Source organism: Mytilus trossulus, chromosome 1, assembly GCF_036588685.1.
Source record: "Mytilus trossulus isolate FHL-02 chromosome 1, PNRI_Mtr1.1.1.hap1, whole genome shotgun sequence".
Taxonomy (NCBI): domain Eukaryota; kingdom Metazoa; phylum Mollusca; class Bivalvia; order Mytilida; family Mytilidae; genus Mytilus; species Mytilus trossulus.
In genome coordinates, this window is record NC_086373.1 from 99,643,570 (window position 1) to 99,665,546 (window position 21,977).

A 21,977-nucleotide genomic window follows, 5' to 3' on the forward strand; every position below is an offset into this window, starting at 1 on the left:
TTTATTACGCCAGACGCGCGTTTTGTCTTCATCAGTGACGCTCCTATCAAAATATTTATAAAACCAAACAAGTACAACGTTGAAGAGCATTGAGGATTAAGTTTTGTAAACAGGAAATATATAAAAATAATCACATTATTGATATTCATGTCAAAACCGAAGTGTTGACTACTGGGCTGGTGATACCACTGTGTCTTCTGTAGTTATAACATACGAAACGGTCGAATATCTAATCATGTATTTTCGAAAGGAGAGCATAAATAAGAAAGCAATATTCATTCTTTCATTAAATTTTATGTGTCTAGAATAAATCTTCAATGACCTAACTTGTATTTTCATTACAATGTTACTCAATAATAGTAAAAAACTCACATATATAAAACACACTAAGTTTAACAATAATAAATATTTAATAATAATGCAAGGTAAAAATTTCTAATTTAAGAACGAATGTAGAATTTGGTACTAGAAAAAAAGTTTGTTTGATTTCAATGAAAAGATGCTATATGTAAACCATTTACAATATTTGGTTATGTTATACACTTTTATACAGTTTGATAATGTCCACATAATGTTTTTTTCAATTAAAAGTATATAAACTCGACTATCATTTATTTGGTAAATACTCTCATGTTTCTGACAAGGTTGTCCTATACCACATTGCTTTTAACCGTCAAACACATGTTTTAATTTTTATTAAGGTATACATACATATATCTAGATGTGAATACGAAAAAAAAATGAATTGTAAACTTTTCCAAAAAGTATTTATTATTATTCTAATCAGCAATGTCTAGTTGATTGTCAACATTCTCGTGAAACCAATATTATATCTAAACTTTCACGAGCGTAAAACCGTAAAACAAAATCTGCGTTTGCAAGAATGTCTGAACCAGAGGAACAAGCAACGTACTTTCTAGGTTTATTGTCCTTTAACAGATATACTTTTTATTATTAAATAACAATATCTGTAAATCAAAAGTTATATGTAATACAATCTGTTATAAATCTGTGAAAATGACACGAATAAAACACGAAATGAATGTGTATTGATACAAGAATTCGTACTTATCATCATATAGAATTTGTTTTGACATATTCTATTCGCATCTTGAACATGTATTTAATTTTAACGATATGTATGAATTACCACCAACAAAAGTAAAACAGTAACATGACAATTTCTGAATAGCTGACTATCCATTTACAACTATATTGTTGAAGTTATGATTCATGTAATAAACATAACATGTAATGGTTTAACCAATTGTGTCGCGAAGAAGTATGTTTAGCATGGTTACTTATTTAAAAACAATTAAAATCTTTGTATTTAAAGGATTCCAAGTTGTTAAGTATGTTGTTGTCCGTTAATTATAGACATTAACTTATCTATACATCGTTCGGCGTTGAACAAATGTGCCGACCGTGGTAGAATTTTATCACCGTATTATGGTCCAGTTTAGACGAATTCGATATTTCAAAGGAGCATAAACAAATATTCAATATATGATGTTTCTTGGAACGAGTTTCAGCTTTCAATCTTTAATTTGCAAAACTTTTCATTGCTTAAATTTACACTTACTGAAAGAGAATAACATTTTGCAATAAGTCCAGGAATAGTTTACATGATGCCTTGCAAAAGGTTAGTAAAATAGATTTAAATTGTAATGAAACGCATTTAAATAGCTTAAGTGAACTCATCAGGTTGTGAATAGAGCACGCATTATTATTATTATACAAAGCGTATCTTTTGACCACAATTCTTGATTATTTTTAATCGAAATATTTACAGATCAGTTGAGATTTGAAAAAAACCCAGGATTAACAAAATTCGTCATCCTTATGTGTTTGACTGAGCAGAGAGCTATTCTTAGAGAGAAATAGTAATTGCATAGCTACTATGTAGGGTGTTGGAATCATCTGATATACTGTCGAGTAAGAATTGCATTAAAATAAATGCACTGATGCAAATAAATGAATTGTATTACACTGGAGAGAATAACATAATTTTCCTGTCCTGTTTTGTAGTATCTATCATCATAAAACTTAACAAGGACGACTGTATACAACGTCAACAAGACACGCTATTCAATAGATAAAACGTTTTCGCTCATACCGAATAGTAATGAAGTAATTCTTCCTTATATATTCTCGATTTACATTTCATATGAAGTACGTGTAAATAACGTTTTCATCGAAAGGAAGTTATAAAAAATCATGAAATGGCAAGGAATATAACAGGAAGACAAAAACATTTATATACAAGATAACAACAGTAGTGCAAGAGACAAAAAGGTGGTAGCATCACATAACAATCAAAACAAATGGTAACGAGACGAGGTCGAGTAAAAAAAGGAAAGTGAACTAAAAATTAAAAAAAAAAAAACCCAAGCGAAACACATCATATCTTTAAATTAATTAACAAAACAAATTTATAACAAAATGTTAACATGCTTTTCAAAATATAAAAAACCTAGTTGATTAAAATTTATAAATAAAAAATAAAAAATAAGGCAAATGTGTATTTCTATGTCTAGGAATTGAAATCGACCATCGTCGTAGAATTGTAATGGAAAATCATATTTCATAACATATATATATATAACAGCTGGCAACTTTCAGCAACAACTTTTCATATCACTTGTTCAAAACAAACTTATAATAATCCATCCTATTTTCATAAACCATCATATATTTGGTTTTATTTATAATATCACAGCTAAAAAAAATCACAATCAGACTACAGGCAAGTGTTCAATATACTATTGTTCTGTCAAAAATTTAAGAGAAGGCTCTAGATCGTAACAAATGATCTTAATATAAAATGTATTAATCAGTAATGGTAATGACAACAATATCTTTAAGAATTATACCGAAAAACTTATATTATATTCTAGCTATGCAGTATTTTCCCTCTTTAACTTGGACTAGATTTTTTAATACGAATAAAGGCATTGTTGTATAACGGTGTTCAATAAAACAAGTATTCCTAAGCACACTAACTTAGCACCGCATAGTCACTGGCACGCTATACTCATATGTATTCAAAATTTAATATGTCTTATATTCCAATAGATACACCTTTATAACTTTACTGATCATATAAACTTTCCTTATAAGATATTAGATATACTAAATATTATATGAGATACTTTTAAATTATATCCTAATATGTTGTCTGCTCTATGGTTGGGTTGTTGTCGCTTTGACACATTCCCCATTCCCTTAAGATATCTTAACAATACTTTATTCGACATCTTATAAAATCTGCAAGGTATTATATAAATTCATCAAAAATCTTTGTCATAATTCGAAAATATATCAAAGATATATATCATTCCAAATAACATGTGTCCTTTTCTTAAAACTTTAATCATATTTAAAACGATATTTTTCTTTTGTTATTACATATTTTTTAGCCTGTATTTTATATGAGATATATTTTTAAATTAAAAAGATATATCATTAAATATTTAAGATATGTATAAACTGTAAATTATATCTAATATACACAAATCCTGTTAAATATTAAATATATCTAGAAAAAAAAGTTTTGTTTCTTATTACTCGATTTACGATATTTGAAGATCGATGAACTACTGTCGCCTTAATCTATAACATATCGAACAGTTGAGATATCTTACAAATATTTTTAAAGACATCTTCTGAAAGTAAAGATATCTAATAAAGAAAAAAGACATTTAAGTTGTTGAATAAATATCAATGCAGCGTGCCATACTGTTCTCCTTAAACGATACAAAAATTGAACCGATGACATTTATGTAGAATTTATAATTAACTGTCATTACAAGCTCTATATTAATCTAATGTAAATTATGCAAATTGCACAAGAATAATATTAATGTAGGATATATAAATAGCGGTGTAGGAGACTTCATACAAATTCAACATGAAAAAGAGTAATTTTACTATTCAGTGGTTTTTAAAGATAAAAGGTTCACAAAAGTATGTTCAATCAAGCACAATTAAATGGGTATTATTCTTCTGATAATCGTGGTAATCATCGTACTAGAATATCACTATGCCCCAGCCTTGAGGAAGAAAAAACAATCGTCATGTTCAATTGAAATGAGTAATCTATAAAGGTTTGGGACATTTTATAAATATTTAAGTATGATGAATTCATACACATTGTATCTTAACGATTGTTCAATTCATTGTCTGTTATTTGATTTTCACTGTTATTTCAAAATTAGTATTCTTTAAATGAGTAAGATCCATTATGATTTATCAATAGACTTAAATTATTACTCTTCAAAATGAATACGATACATTATAATTTATTAATAGACTTCTAGTCTATTCTTTATATCAACTTCACATTTCATAAAAGAGGTTTTATATCAATACATAATTACAAACCAATTTTAAGGTCCATTAACTGGCCTTTCGAAAATATTTCACGTCAGTGGTGTACGATATCCAAAGTTATAATTTACATTATGAAAAATGCGATTATTTTACCAACTTTACTGCTAGAATAAAATGACGTTTATGATGTGTAAGAAAAATTATCAGCAGCCACTTTCTCAAAAAAGAAAAGGTCATACTTTACCCAATGCAAAATGCCATGTCGGGTATATATTTTTGGCAATAACAATGACAATCTAATGACTAAAAATCAAGTACCAAAACAATATTTCACATTTTCATCATTAAACGATTTCGCCAATATTGAAAAATTTGCATTGCTCAACGTGTAATGAAAAGGATTAGTTAATACATGTATAATTTATGTTTTTTTTATATTTACAATGAAATCAAAGTTTTCTCGCTTCATAAATAACAGTGATTAGTTTCAAAATAAGAATCAGAAGTGTAACATTATTGAACCTCAATGAACCTTAATGACTTTGGAAACTGACTTATACAAATGGTACTTTTTATATTTTCTGACCTAATAAGGATTTGTGAACAGATTTTTTTAAAAAGAAATTATTGATATCTAAATGGTATGATACTGGCCGAAAATACAATGACGCAACAAGCAAACGGTCAGAGACAATGGGATCAAACACCTCATATTCTGAGCTGAACCTTCCTATAACTATTCCATAGTAAACAGTCAAATGCTTGTGACCATTCTCAGTCACTGAACTTCAAATGCTTCTTTCTGCATTTCAAGTACTCTTTTCTGTCTTTATTTCCAAATCCCAAGGTTGCTTTATCTTAAATCTAGAAATAGAAAAAAATATGGTTTACGAAGTATGTCCAAATAATATCATACAATATGTGTCGATATAGCAAAAGAAAATGAAAGTTTATCAACAATACTCAGATTCGTTTAATGATCTCCTCTGCCAGCATGCATACTCGTCAACAGACCACTAAATTCTACTTGCGTGTTAGGATAAACAAACTTGGCATTCAAGTGATTATCTATAATGTTGATGTGCTCTTTAACTCTAATATTAAAGAATTCTTGTTTTCTGAACTAAGGCATTCCAAAAGATTATCAATATTAATAAGTTATTGAGATTTGTGAAATGAAAGCTACAGTGAATTAGAAATTAAGTTGAATTTCGAGAAATCGTAAGCCACTTGATAATCTCATTGGGATAGTTTCACAACAGTTCTGAATTAAATATAGACTTAAATTTTGTCCTCCTAACGTCTGATAGCTAAAATGCCTGCTGTCAATTTTGTAACTCATGAGATAACACATTCAAATCTCGACACTGCGTTTTTGTATATGAAACAAGCATATTTATGTGTCATATAATGCTAGTGTATTGAATATAGGTAACAATAGACCGAATTACCAACTATATATAACTCATTGGAAGAGATTCCGTATATTTGCTGCTGGATGTTTACAAACAAACAAACCATCTGTCAATCAATAGCTAACAATGTTCATGAGAGTGGTTCTTTTAACTTGATGTAAATGTAGAGAAGGCCTGAGATAATACACTCTCAGTCTCTTCGTACGTGCTCTACTGCGTATGCCATTCCGACTATTGTAACCTCTGTAGTTGTCTATTTGAATTCTAGAATAGAGAATACAACATTGCTTCGTTCCGCGAGTATCAAATACGCAAAAAAGAGAAATAAACAGAAGCAGCTTAAAGTCTTCAATATATATCACCTGCAATCAACAATGATATTTGGTTCTTTGTAATTACCTTGAATAACATGTATTGTTATGTAATATGCATACATCTTAAGTGATTTTATGTTTACTTGTGTTATGTCGTTATATATATTTTTGTTTAAGATAATGTACCTATTTCTAGTACACACATTCCGTCACCCACTTGCATTCGCAGACGTATATTGGTCCTTGCCACTATCTCCAGAATGCTGTCTACTGAGATTGTTAATTAAAGCATCTATAGGTACTACGGTACTTTGATTAGAGTTGGAATATATAAAATCCTTTTGGTCAGCATTTGATTTTGCATCCAGGTTTTCATTGTCAAGAGGAGATAACCTGTTAAAATTATGAGAAGAAAAACTCATGTCAGAAGGAGAATGATCACAAGAATTTGAGCCTAATATACTTTCGTCTACATCTAAATTATCCGATGGACTTGTATCGTTCTGACACGATTGACCATCACACTGCCAATTTGATAATTTATGTTGATTTGCCATACTGTCACTGAATTCTAAATCTCCGATGCTCTGACTTCCGGTGAATTCTGTTGATATTTGAGAACTAGGACTCGCCAAATACTTTCCACTGTTGTCATTACCATCTTTAACTGGAATCTGATTTAATTCAGAAAATATATTAGAATGTGTTTGTTGAAAATTGACATTATTGTCAGGAAGAAAAACGTCATCATCGTTTATCGTCGATTTTTCTGTCGAACGAAAATTATTTTGAAGGTCATCCTTTTTCAAAATTGATTTTTTCTTTGCCGGTGGCTGTTCAAATAATGGAGAGCTACTGCAGCTTCTTGTTTTTGTATTTGTCTCTCTGCCCACCATATCTAATGTTCCTGAAAATAAAAAAAAGAAATGGGTCTTAAACCTCAATATAGCCAAATACAAAACAACAAACGCAGTTCACATTAAATCTAATGCACTTCACATTAAGATATTTATAGCAAATTCCAACATTTGAAATCATATCGATTGTGCTATATTAAACTCTTTTTTTCCAGCAAATTTTGTAACAGTTAATGCTCGTTTTGGTACGTTTTTGACACAGTTTAAATATTGTCTTTGGAGTTTTTTTTGTTGTTTTTTTAAAGTTTTTATAAATGCTTCGAAGCCAATAGTAGTCAGTATGTGAATGTTCAAAGTGAATGCATTTGTAACAGCTTTTATCATTTTCTAAATATTTTATGTTATAAGTATCAACTATGTTATTGATTTTTCCCTATACAAACCATTTCTCTTTTTTCATATAGATTAGACCGTTGGTTGTCCTGTTTGAATGGTTTTACACTAGTCATATTTTGGGCCCTTTATAGCTTGCTATTCGGTATTAGCCAATGCGTCATGTTGTAGGCCATACTTCTTGACCTATAATGGTTTACTTTTACAATTTTTGACTTGGATAGAGAGTTTTCTCATTGGTACTTATACTGCATCTTTTTATATATATATAAGCATTCAAACATGTCGTGCAAAAAATATGACAACAACCAAATCAAATATTTAACGAAGTGGAGACCAACTCACGTTTGCTGAAAAGATGACATCAATCTGGTAATACTTCTTTTAAACAGGAATAAATTAATAATATTACATCAAAAGTAAGTCTGCAAACTATATTCTTTATCCATAGTAACGTATAGAAAGCAAGTTTTCAAACGTTATTTCATATCCATGGCATCACATAGAAAGTAAGTGCAAAATTATTGCAACAAAAGCAAAAGCATAATGAACTTAGACTGAGACAAAGAAAGAAACAAGGATTTCAGGAATATGCAAACACTGGTGTGACCAAGTAATAAGCGGGATAAATGGAGATAGCAGCGAGAGTCAAGACACCGAATGTTTGACATATTGTATAAAGGGACTTAAAACACTTAGTTGATGTAGATTTATGTATCAAATTCTTATCACAAACTTAACATCCGTTACTTTAAATTATTGCTGTATTTCTAGAAAATTATGACGTCTCTATTTTTATGGATGAAATGAAAACTAATTTATCATATCAAAATCTCTCCTATATATACCATAAATGTTTGGAATAAATTAAAGATGTAAGCTAGTATATTTAAACTAAATTTATTAAAAAAATGTATAAAAAAAAAACTTGCAACTTGCAAACAAGTCATAATATATATGCAATATTAAATTGAAGTTTAAATAAATATAAAAAATAAACATTATATCATCAGAGTGAAAAGGAAGATAAAAACAAAGAACATAAAACATGGAACGAACTAAATAGGACCAAAAGCCAGGTAAAAGCTAATTAAAGCGGAAGTTGATGATGGTGGGTAAATTGTGGATTTTATATGCAGCACAGGTCACACCAATGTATCGCACCTGAAATCTGTCTTTTTCATCGGCATTGGAATTCTTCACTCAGTAAAGGAGAAACGTTTCGTCTGAAAGACAAAATAATTCAGCATGCAAATAGGTTTAAAATTTATGAGTGTTTTCCAAAACGTGTCTAAAGAACGTACAAAATAATGTGCAAACTATCTATCTCAGTGTGCAAGCTAGTCTATATAAGGTGCAGGAAATAATAACACACAGCATATACAGGTTTGTTACGCATTCCTACTATAATCTTTTGAAATCTTTATCATGTATTCTTTAGAGTTCCTACTATAATCTTTTTAAATCTTTATCGTGTATTCCTTAGAGTACGGGTTTTCATATTTTTTGTAAAAGTTAACAATTTTGCTACAAATATAAAGATGTCCTGTCAAACCACCATTACTGGTTGAATTTACAAGGCGAAGACTCGTCTTATATATTAAGGACAAATTGTGTCAAGGGGATTAAAATGAGAAACATCTCTGGTTTCTGGCTAACTGTGTTTTTGTAAGCAGAAAAAATTACCTCTTAAAAAGAACGACTAACACATATACTGTTTGTTTCAGTTCTTTTACAGAAAACATTAAGTTTATCTTGCTTGTCAAAAATAATCCTCATTGTAGTATGCCATATTTAAAAAGAAAAGAGCAAAATGTTTTGTCCCTTTTTGAAGAGAATCAATCGTCTCTGACATTTTTGTGCTTGTCTAGTCTACAAAAAACAGACAGAAAAATATGAAAAAAATAATATGAAGATTTACGACAACAATGTGTTTACCTGATTGTGGATTTGCGATGAGGTGATAATTTGCAAGTTTTCGTCCTGTTGAAGGACTAGAATGAAGTCTGCTAGCTAAAGATACAGCTTTCCTAAATTTAATACTTTTGTTTTTTGAAGATGTACACTCAGAGTGTAGATTGTCTGTTGATGAATAGCTGCGTTCTTTAATATCACTAAAATGAGGATGTTTTTCATTGGTCTCTGATTTGTGTCTCTTAAGGCTCGACCTTTTCGGATTCCCAAGTGGCACAGTGCTAGGCGGTTTAATTTCAGGCCTAACATCTTCTTGCTGGGAATTTGGATATAGCTGCCATGTTGTAGTGAAACCTTCATTCAATTTTTGTATCACTTGGTTCGATTGGCTAATTGGCGGATCGGAAAATGCATTTACAACTAGTGGCTGCTCAGAGTCTTTTTTCTCGAATGTACTTTTACCACAAATACCCGTAAGGTCATTTAATTCGGAATTTATAGTTTCCATACCAGAATCGGAGTCATCCATAGGATTTATATATAAATTATGTTGAGCATTTGAAGAAATTTTCCCACACAATGTCTTGCATGTAGGACTACATAAAATATTGGTCTTGCTTGCTGGCGACTTGTTAAGAGGACTATTCGGTGGTTGAGTCAGACAACTATTGTAAGTATCTGTACTAGTGTTACTGTTTTGTCGTACTATTGTCTTCATTTCAATTGTGCACCGTGTGACATTATTGTTATCAGCAGTAGGTTGATATTGCACTGGTTCCTGTAGCAAATTAAATGAGGTATTGTGTTAGTATATATGCAAGGTAAGTTAGTATGACTGGGCGTGACGCTATACTTTATTCTTTATCCGCAAATGTATTTTCTAACTTGTTTTTTTTTTTTAATTTTAGCTGTTTTTAGAATAGGCTTTTTTTTCAGATTTAAGATTATAATTCACTTACTTTTTATCAAACCATATAGCACCATGCTTTGCAGTCAATACATGCAAAAACAACCTTTTCACCATGTCATAAATAGTGCGGAATCATTCATTAATAAGTGGTACGTAAATGATAAATACAATCCAAGATGCACACGAATAGCAAATTGATTCTCTAACCGCATATATAACGAACTAGTTCACTGACGGTTAGATATAACAGTTGGCTAGAATTAATTCATAATCAAATCTGCACCCAAACGCGAATTTAAAGAGTAAATAAAAGTTGTATCTATTTGGAAATTAAGGAGTTTTTTGTGGGTCGAAATAGATACTAGATACTGTAAAAAAAAACTTAAGTCTACAATACAATTCTGGACGAAAAAGATATATTCATCTACAATGATTACAACGATCTAATCTTCATGAGTAACGTTTTATATATATATATGAGAATTAATTCAAGTTTGTCTTTTTATGATGTATATCCACACCCAGAAAAATAAACATACATAAATCTTGTTTTTGCACAATTGAAGTTAGTTCATATCATACAGAACGACATTTGAAAGACTGTACAATAATCACCAACTGTAGTTTATATTCCCTTTGTTCAAACTGGTGTTGCAAAATATGCAATGATATCAAAAAGAATTTTCATTGATAACTTAAAACCCTGTGTAGGGAAAGTGTATTTTTGTTCAAATGTCATCTTGATCAAAGGATACAGGAAAACTCTATGACAAAAAAAACCCAGTTCAGAACAGATATTAACATAATCTAAATCAGTTAACAATGATGGTTTACAACACCAAAGACAGATCAAAGAATAATATATTTTGGAAAATGAAATTTTGACCAAATCAGAAAAATCTAGAATACCACAATTGAAAGCTAGATGCGTATACCAGATTACCGGACAATTAAAACTATCAAAGATAAACAATTATCACAAGAAGGTAACTGATTCACAAAACTAGTATAGAATTGGAAATATTAAGGGTTTGTAATATGGTTTTGTCTTTGGTACTAAATGAACAGATTTGTTTGGGGCTGGTGATACCATCGGTGACGAAACGTAGACCAGGATTGGAATTGTCCTAATCATGCTAATGATGAAAAAACTCGAATAAGAAAGATACCAGGCTAACATTTTGTTTTGTATGCAGAAAACTCACCAGTGGTGCTTGAAAAAAGTTTTAAAGCAAAGTCAAGAACAAAGTTTAAGGGCAAAGAACACAAAATACAACAGTAACACTAATAAGTCGAAAAATTGATACAACGCAATAATTAAGAGAAAAGAGAAAGTGTACTAGTAAATCAAATTGGATCGTAGTAAGTCGAAGACAGAAAAAGTACAATATGGCCGAAAAGAAAAGAAAATGTATTCACAAAGAAAAAGAAAGATTGAAAAATCAGAAAACGGCAACAAGAACACTTTCAATACCAAAACTTTTCTGGAAGTGTCATAACTGGAAAAAGAAAAAGATGATAAAAAAACAGCTGGGTTACAAATGATTTTTAAAAAAACATGACCAATGAAAAAATCTCTAGTATGTGTCACTTTTCCCTCGCCCACCATACATCACTATACTATAAGCCAAGTCTGCATTACGCACATCAGAGTCCAAAACATATGGATATAATAGTTTATTTTCAGAAAGTAAATCGAATAATCATACAGAAAATAATAAAGAATGCAAGCATCTAATGGATCTGTTTGAAAATGATGAAAAGATATATGATAAATGATATTGCATTACAACTGTTCATCAGCAAGTAAATGGTTTGGTTGCATGATGTTAACACTTTTCGACTTACAAGACAATGTTTAAGAAAAGAACAAAAGTCATGATGAAACTTAGACATAGATAAATCCATTACTATATATTGTCTTAAGTTCTTTTGTCTATATGGTATATCAAAACAATCTTGATACCTGACGGAGTGTCAGAAAAATTGATTATAAATGTCACAATTTATTAAGCTAATGGTCATGTTCCACACGAATACTCAAATTTGCAGAAGAATAAAAAAGAGACAGAAAAAGAGAAAAAGAATTATTACCTTCATGCAAAAACACTTTCAAGAGCAATTAAATGAGTCAATGATTGGAGAAGTGCGCGCAGTTCTTGTTTTGGCCCCGTCAAGCGTTTCTTTGATTGCTCTACGGGTTCAACAAATTAGTCCACGAAATACTGCTGCCCCATTATACAGTAAATAGTTATCGGAGATATCAGGCTTATAATTTAGTTTTCTATGTTGTGTTATGTGTGCTGCTGTTTGTCCTTTTCATTCTTAGCCATGGCGTTGTCAGTTTATTTTCGATTTATGAGTTTGATTGTCCCTCTGGTATCTTTCGTCCCTCCTTTTAGATACGGTAGACACGCGTTTCGTCTGCATAAGACTCATCAGTGAAGCTCAGATAAAAATTGACAAGTATAAAGTTGAAGAGCATTGAAGGCCAAAAAAGTTCTTCCAAATACGGCTTAGGTAATACATGCCTAAGATACAAAACAAATGTGTCTTCTATGAAGAAAATTTAGAATAGTCATTTTAAAATTTGAGAAATTAATTGCATAGTTTACATGTCAGATAATCAATTTCAGAACTTATAAATCCCTTTTTGAATTATTCGAATTGCTTAAGCTGTCAACCTAACCGAACAGGCTCGTCAATCCTTTAGCAAAGTTCATCACCCAAAGATAAATTGATTAAACAAAATATTAACAATACAAATAAGTACAGTTTTGAAGACAAAACACATATTTTAGTTGAAATAGAGAAAGTATCATCAAAACACGTAATATGTTGGTGGCAACAGACTATTTTATCTTGGAAATAAGAGGATAAGAAGATAAGAGGACAGGTTTCCAGTTGCGATCATTTGAACATGTCCTTGGTCAGTTGGTCAGATATTCCATAACAGTAAAAGAAAATCTTGATGGCGTGAGGAAAATTTTAATTGTTTCATTGCTTGGTTAATTGTCGTTGTGTCACACGACTTTCAGCACTATGAGTTTTATCGTGGCGATCACTTTTTATTGTCCGAGGAATCTCGCGTGTCCAGTGAGTTCCGTCGACTCCCGACAAAAAAACTGTCAATCATAATCTAATAAAAAAAGTACCTTCGGTGTGCTGTGTTTGAATACACAACCTAAGTGTCAACAGACTAGTTATACAGTAGATAAACTTCATGGATAACTTGGCCACCAAGGTTCCTTATAACGTTTGAAAGGATAACTTAAATTTTACCATTTGGAATTCGTATACCAATTGCTTCATTGAAAGTAGTAACCCTCTATCAAATAAATAGGATAGGAAGCCAAACAACTTGAATATTACATCAACTGGGATGTTTATACTCCCTATACAAGCGTTGCTGGAATGATGCTTCATAAAAAATGGAAATTTCTCAACTGGAAAGCCGAAATCATTTTTCTCAACCGAACCTTGTTGTCAAATACTAGATGTTATTCAAAACATTAGGCAGAATTATAATATAAAATCTATTTTTTTTCTCGATATTTTTGTTTTAAACCGGACCTCGATTCATTTCGCTTAACCGATGTATAACTATTAAACAGCTGTATACTACTGTTGCCTTTATTTGGCTTGAAGATGGATATATTTTCTATCCCAACGACAGGTAAATCTTAAATGACACAGATGAGAACGTATTTGTGTTGTGTTATTACAATTGAGCAGTATTATCTTTTCTTTTTATAGAAGTAAAGCAAACATCCTATCCAAGGACCTACGGATAACTCAGAATACATAAGTTTAGTAAAACCAGAAAAGAACAAATAAAAAATTAGGCATATTTGGTTAAAATCCAATGGAAACCAATGATAACGACTAAAGCATTATTCTTATAGAAAGGTAACCAACGTTGTCAGTGGATTAAAAATATGTTTTCTACGTATAAAGGATAATTTGACGAATGTTTTTAATGGAATTGACTTATAAATTTGGTATCTCCGCGTCATTGTCGCTACGTTCTGTCACTTAGCTAGGAAAGATCGATATTGCCAACGATACCATATACCCAGTAGTATAGTATAAGAACATTACATACATCTCAAAGCCGTAATAATGTTTTAGCTGACATCAACACCACAAATTTGAAATTAAATACTCTAACACGAAACTATGTGAAACATCCAGGATTATAAAAACTAAACAAAAACATCTATATATATTTATATTTGAGTTGAGATTCATCTGAAAGCGTAATACATTGTTATGACAGTTAACATTACGCAGTCTTCGGATAAATATTACTTAGACTTGAGCACTCAAAATTAAAAAAAAATGAACAATAAATCTCAGAACAAACTATACAAATAACCTAAAATGAGCAAAAACAAATTTGGAGTAGATGCAATACGGCCCTTATTTGGCCAAAAAATTACTGCAAATTAAAAAGTTATAACTTTTGTCAATAGTTATAATCTTATAATAAAGCTTCTGTTAAATTATTTTGTTGTTTCTTGGCTGCGCACGATGTTTCCACAACAGAATTAAAGATAGAAAACTGCATAAATTCTGTATTTTTCATCATTTTTGTGAAAACAGTACATATTATGAAGTAATTGTGACGTCATCACATAAAAATATTAATGTTTTTCATTGATATTTCTTGACCCTATGCATTTCTAAACATTATGTGCCAATTTGAGAAAGTTATCAAACATTTTATTTTCTTGGACCAAAACCAGGCCTTATAAATGCCCCTACTCCTTTATCTGTATTCATTATATAATTTCAAAATATCTAACCTGGCTTTCACCTGTGTTTAAAAGTCCATAAAATATAATGAAATTTTAAAAACACTTTTACTGTAAAAGAGGGACGAAAGATACTAGAGGGACAGTCAAACTCATAACTCGAAAATAAACTGACAACGCCTGGCTAAAAACGAAAGAAGACAAACAGACAAACAATAGAACACAACATAGAAAACTAAAGAATAAGCACCACGAACCCCACGTACATGTAACTGATGTCGTTATTCGACCACAACCAAATAAGAAAAGATGACGGGAGAACCGAATATGACGGTCTCTATGTACTTTAATCAGTATCAATGGGGTTCTATCAAATCAATTATGTTTTTTAAAATAAAATTTATTTCTAACATTTAATATAGTTTTGAAAAACTACAAACATTAAGTTTTAGTAAAAACTGAGAAATATGATGTTAAAACTGATAGTGAATGAAATAATACATGGCATTTTTCAAAATAAATAATTAGCCGATTCAGATACAAGCATATTTTAAAAGACCACCAAAGATTTGACATAATTCGCTTACCAAAAACGAAGATTTCTACAGATTAATTCTAAAAAATAACAAAAAAAAAATCCACAAGCACCATTAACACATGGCAAAACATGAGTCACGGTTGGGCTAGTTTTGAGATCCCTTCTCTCTCGTTTCATCAATCAATTGACCAACGTAATGTATTTTACTAGATTAAAGATAAAATTGAGAATGGAAATGGGGAAAATGTCAAAGAGACAACAACCCGTTCAAAAGGCAGATGACAGATAAAGATGCATGTTTGGTTTGCTATAATTCAAGTTGTCAAACTTATGTGCTTTCAGTTGTCTTCTGTTTATCATTAGTATATATCGTTCCTTTATTTCGTGTGGTGGCACACTTATAACAATTGAAAAACTACACCACAAGTATTTTATACAATCAGAAATATGTAAACACATAATCAACAAGAATCTAAATGCTGATATCAAAATGGTAATATTGATGTTTTCAAATACAAACGTTGACAAACTACGTAAAAACAATTCTCGATGAGATGAACAAAACAGCAAATTGCGTATGGGCGTATTTACATTGTGTAACACGTGTTTGTACTAGACGGAAGTTGTTGAAGTACAATTGAAATGTAATGAAATTGTATCAAAAACTGAACAGACTATTGAAACAATATTCAAAACAGTGGTATGAAATTGATATTGATAGACATAATAGACATACTTACAATTTTGAAATAGCAATACGAAAACTACAAGAAACGTTACGAAAGCCAGAAAATTATTAAAAACAACTGACTTGGATGTCATGCAAAAAAGAAACATAATGTGATAGACATTATCAAAAGATGTAATAAACAGCTTTAACCAAAACAGATCTTGTCTCGTGTTTCAACAAATTAATATGTAGAAGTGACGGTGTTTAAGCTGCGGAGGTTGAGCAATGTTCACACACATTCAAAAAAATAAAAGAATGCGTACCTACCTGTTGGCTGATATTTAGTGCAGGTTGTGAGGACGCCATTCTTTCTAGGCAATCGTCAGTAGATTCTGTTGCAGTAGAGGTACCTTGTTTTTGAGTGCCAGGAAGACTTTTTGTATCACAGCTTTCATTTCTAGCTTTTAAAGTGGCAGTGCTAGACTTGGTTACACACGGAGATCCCGATCCTTTCCCATCATCACTATATCCATCACAGCTATCTCTCCTCTGAGTTTGTCTATTACCGTTTATGCTAACTTCTAAAAGATCAACACTTCTAGCAAAAGCATCACGCAAATTTATAGAATGAAATGACACTATACTTCCGGTTCGTTTTGCACGTTCTAATGCGTCACGTCTTTTAAGCGCCTTTTCCCGTCTCATTTGATCTTTGTAAAATTCTGCGAAGTTGTTTACTATAATTGGAATAGGTAGAGCAATAACTAATACTCCACATATACAACAAACACTTCCAACGATCTTTCCGGGGACTGTGGTCGGATAAATATCTCCATAACCGACCGTCGTCATGGTGATGGCAGCCCACCAAAATGTTTCGGGAATACTGATAAATTTGGTCTTATACACATCTTTTTCGGCAAAATATGCTAAACTAGAAAAAAGTAAAATTGAAATTGCTAGAAACATTAATAATAATCCTAATTCCTTGTAACTTCTTTGTAAAGTATATCCTAATGACTGTAACCCAGTCGAATGTCTTGCTAGTTTCAGAATTCTTAGAATTCGCATTATTCGAAAAATCTGTACAACTCTTCTAACGTTATGGAACTGTTCTGTTGTATTTTTATTGGATTCTGTTAACCCTAAACTAATAAAGTATGGCATAATAGCTAGAAGATCTATTATATTTAAAGGTCCTTTGAAAAATTTCCATTTATTAGGAGATGCCCAAAATCTTGCTAAATATTCTAATGTAAACCATCCTATGCATACAGCCTCTACTATGTCCAGTTGTTCGTTGTCTTTGCCAGGTTTGTTCTGCATCTGTGGCATCGTGTTGAGAGTTAAGGCAATAGTAGAGAGAACGATGAACAATATGGATACAATGGCAACAACCTGCAAAAAAGATTACAATTAAACAGTGATGAATAAAAAGGATGCTTTTTTTGATCCAACTAACCAAAATATATTTTTTTATTTTTCTCTTTTTTGTAAGATTTTCAAGTATGTTTTATATAAATCTGTACCGTTACGAAAGTCTGTATGGATGAGTTATAATGTGTTTTAATTCTCCGCAGCATGTGTCTTTATTTAACATCGTATTCAGACAATTTATTTTCTATTTCCTTGACTTACACTGCTTCATTCATTAAAAAACTTGAACATGAATTTAAATTAACATCTCTTTTGTATGCACAAAAATGTAGTCAAAAGGCAAAAAGTTCAGTTTCAATACTTAATATATGCGACAATAGTTAAAAGTTTCTCATAAAAGTGGTCTATAAATAAATTGGATAGTTTTATAGGTGAAAAAAACCTTAGTTTTGCTAGGTTGAATAATTTAATTAATTTTTAATAACTTCCATTAAAAAAATCGTATAATTTTTTATCAATTGTTATATATTATATATATTATATATATATATATATATTAGATGTGAACATATTGAATCAAAATCAATATTTATGTTTTGTGAAAAATTACATTTTGTCAATGTAATTACGCCAGCAAAAATCGACTATAACGTGCAGTTGGTTAAACCAAGATACAAAACAATGAGGACAGCTTGAATCAAGATGAATAATTTCAAGTTCACCTGACCGCCATTGTTTTAATTAAACTCATTATTGGTAAAGCAATACATATTTGATCTGGACGTGCCAGCTATGTAATAAAAGACTGTAGAATCGATGGGACATTTCATTACCGACTTATCACACTGTTTACTGTCAGTGTTTATTACTTTGCTAATGGAACGTCGTGTAAATAAAACGAACGAGTAGAGTACAAGCAATGACTAAAATACCAAGTAGTTCATCTGTTATATTCAATGTTTCAGTACACAGCTTCATTTCATTGATGGGTTTGGGATCCTAAAATGCAACAAGTAAATTTCATGGTGCTTGCTTTGATATTTATTTGTAAGTCACATGATGTCAAGCAGAAGGAGCGACGGTCTCGTGGGATTGGACAGGAAGTTCAACAATTTCATTAATGGTCGTTTTCTGAACATACAATGAGTTTATAAAAGGAAACAGGGGAATATATACGATCATAAATTAGTCTAGCTCATAAATCCTTCGTCGTAATATGTCTACCTTCTCCATAGGTCTACTGTAATTGTCTGTTAATCCTGGTGAAATTCTATATCAAGTCCAATTTTGATAGATAAATAAATACATATTCAATATACTAAATGTTAAAACATCTTTCGATAAAACAGCAAGAAACTTCAAAGCTGTAAACCATACAGCTAATTCCGTTCCCTCTTGTAACACATATAGAAATTTCTGTCTGTTTTAAACAAAACAAATATAGCAAATCAAGTACACAAGTTTCCTATTAATGGACATCGCCATGAATGATATATTATGACAAAAAAGAAACCAAGCATAGTTTCTGCAGAGATATTTGACGTTGCGATTAGGAAAGACCAAGAAGAGGACCTTCATATGAAATATTACAGAAACTCTGACAGAAAACAGGAATGCCATATTTTAATGTTTGTTTTAAATTGGTGGAAAATACAAACAAGTCTTTAGCTGTTCCCTATACAAATAAAGCCAAAAGATGATATGCCTGCTCATTTACAAGTACAATAACTTACAAAAAATAAGACAAATACATGTCTGTCAATGTGAATCATTTAATGTTTCCAGTATAGAAACTGAATGGACTTATGAAGGATAAACACCAAAATACGTTCAGAAAGTTTTAAACTAATAGAAAGGTACAAGAAAACGGACAACTATTCAGAGACATCACTCATGCTTTATATTCAAAATCACACTTTGTGGCTTTAACAATGTAAAAATACAATGTGATTGAAAGGGAACCGGAGGTGAAATGAAAGATTTTATCGGAAAGTCAAGAGAAAGTCGGGTGTAAAAATGATTCGTAGTCAAGAAAACTTTTATTGGAACAGTTTTTAGAACTAGAGGCTCTAAAGAGCCTGTGTCACTCACCTTGGTGTATGTGAATATTAAACAAAGGATGCAGATGGATTCATGACAAAATTGTGTTTTGGTGATGGTGATGTGTTTGTACATCTTAATTTACTGAACATTCTTGCTGCTTACAATTATCTCTATCTAAAATTAACTTGGCCCAGTAGTTTCAGAGGAGAAGATTTTTGTAAAAGATTACTTAGATTTACGAAAAAGTGGTTAAAAATTGACCATCAAGGGCAATAACTCCTAAAGGGGTCAACAGACAATTTCGGTCATGTTAATTTATTTGTAGATCTTTCTTTGCCAACATTTATTGTTTTTTACAGTTTATCTCTATCTATAATAATATTCAAGATAATAACCAAAAACAGCAAATAAACTCATCATAGATACCAGGACTAATCCAGCTAAGGTAATCTATGCCTGAGGTAGAAAAGCCTTAGTATTTCAAAAATTCTAAATTTTGTAAACATATAATTTATAAATATAACCATATCAATGACAATTCATGTCAGCACAAAAAGTGCTGACTACTGGGCTGGTGATACCCTCGGGGAAATAAACCTCCACCAGCAGTGGCATCGACCCAGTGGTAGTAAATAAACTCATCATAGATACCAGGACTAAATTTTGTATATACGCCAGACGCGCGTTTCATCTACAAAAGACTCATCAGTGACGCTCGAATCCAAAAATATTAAAAAAAAACCCAAATAAATAACGAAGTTGAAGAGCACTGAAAATTTCTGGGCAGATAGATCTTGACCTGATAAACAATTTTACTTCGTGTCTGATGTGCTCTAAATGCTTTGGTTTTTTATGTTCTATTTTTAGCCGTGGTGGCCATCTTGTTTGGTTGACCAGGTCACGCCACACATTTTTCAAACTAGATACCCAAATGATAATTACGGTCAAGTTTGGTTAAATTAGTTTCAGAGGAGAAAATTTCCTTACAATTACCAATTCAGGGGCAGCAACCCAACAATAGGTTGTCAGATTCATCTGAAATTTTTAGGGCAGATAGATCTTGACCTGATAATCAATTTTACTTGTGTCAGATTTGCTCTAAATGCTTTGATTTTTGAGTTATAAACCAAAGACTGCATTTTACACCTATGTTCTATTTTTAGCTGTGGCGGCCATCTTGGTTGGTTGGCGGGATCACGCCACACATTTTTTAAACTACATACTCCAATGATGATTGTGGCCAAGTTTGGTTTAATTTGGCGCAGTTGTTTAAGAGGAGAAGATTTTTGTAAAAGTTAACGACGACGGACGACGACGGACGACGGACGACGGACGACGGACGCAAAGTGATGGGAAAAGCTCACTTGGCCCTTTGGGTCAGGTGAGCTAAAAAGGGGGCTGGAGATCAAACGCATAGGTCGACAACGGACAATACAATGCCAAAATCTATTTCATGCTTCTTGGTCTAAATATAAGAAGAAAATGGTTTTGTAGAATTGATGATTGGTCTGACCACCAGGAAATAAAAAATACCAGAAATTCAGGATAGACTTTCAGGAAAAGCAGGATAAATCAGAATTTTGACGGTTATAAAATATATGCATATGAATTATTTGAATATTTCTATGTATAAACTTTAACCTACTTTTAGTTTTTTTAAAGGACTCCTTGGTATTTGATGGCTTGTAAAAAAGTTCTTAAATAGTCACAGTGACCGCTCAAGTGAAAACGATTTTATATAAGCATATCGTTAGAACTCGATACTAAATATATGACTAGGTCATTGTATTTCTGGAATTTTGAAATCAAACACAGCATTATTAAACATGTTTAAGGTTTTGATTTACATATTTGTGTTGTGATGCCTTCATTTCTGAACGCATATAATCTGTCCCATGTTTGGATTTACCATTACAGCGCTCGTATTTAATATTTAATCAAAACATATATTAATGTTTCTTTCAACTATTAGTTTTATACTTTAAGCTATTTACAGTTTTTACAAATTGCGTTTCCTTAAAAATGAGTGTAATTTCATGCTTTTCCAAAACAAATACTCCAAAATATGGACTAAATGTTGTTGTTTTTATATTGCACTTTCCGGGAATGTTATACCTTTATAGTAAACTACCAGGTAATATAGATGTTCTGACAGACATTTGTACTGGTAAAACATGCCAGGTGTAAAACTATGTTATGTTCTTGCACCCAATGTTAAGTCACTTAATAAGTTTTATATGGTTATGTCTTCTTTTTTTTTAGGTGAAATAAATAAAATTTGCATTCATTATTAATTTCTACGAATGTTTTGTCTAATTTCAAACTTATTAGTAAGACTAAGATGCAGCTATTGAATAATTTATATGGCTTCAAGCTTGCAGAAAAGCTTACTAAACTACTTATTGCTGTTTAACTGTCCTTTAAGGCTGCCGAAAAGTTCTTGTTGGTGAGCATGCG

General features: G+C 31.2%; 1 protein-coding gene across 4 annotated transcripts in view; it reads right to left on the reverse strand.

Annotated features, from left to right (window-relative positions):
* Positions 1-274: 274 nt before the first annotated feature.
* The window catches only part of LOC134693509 (potassium voltage-gated channel subfamily B member 2-like), a 116,238-nt gene continuing 94,535 nt past the window's right edge, over positions 275-21,977 (reverse strand). For 3 of the 4 annotated variants that reach the window (XM_063554349.1, XM_063554355.1, XM_063554362.1), the window contains 4 exons: positions 16,428-17,498; positions 9,250-10,003; positions 6,248-6,968; positions 275-5,196 (listed from right to left, as the gene is read on the reverse strand). In XM_063554349.1, the coding sequence (XP_063410419.1) occupies positions 6,271-6,968; positions 9,250-10,003; positions 16,428-17,498 (2,523 nt within the window). In that variant the 3' untranslated portion in view covers positions 275-5,196; positions 6,248-6,270. Of the gene's footprint in view, positions 5,197-6,247; positions 6,969-8,475; positions 8,538-9,249; positions 10,004-16,427; positions 17,499-21,977 lie in introns of those variants that run through there. The other variant, XM_063554369.1, reaches the window with a different exon arrangement.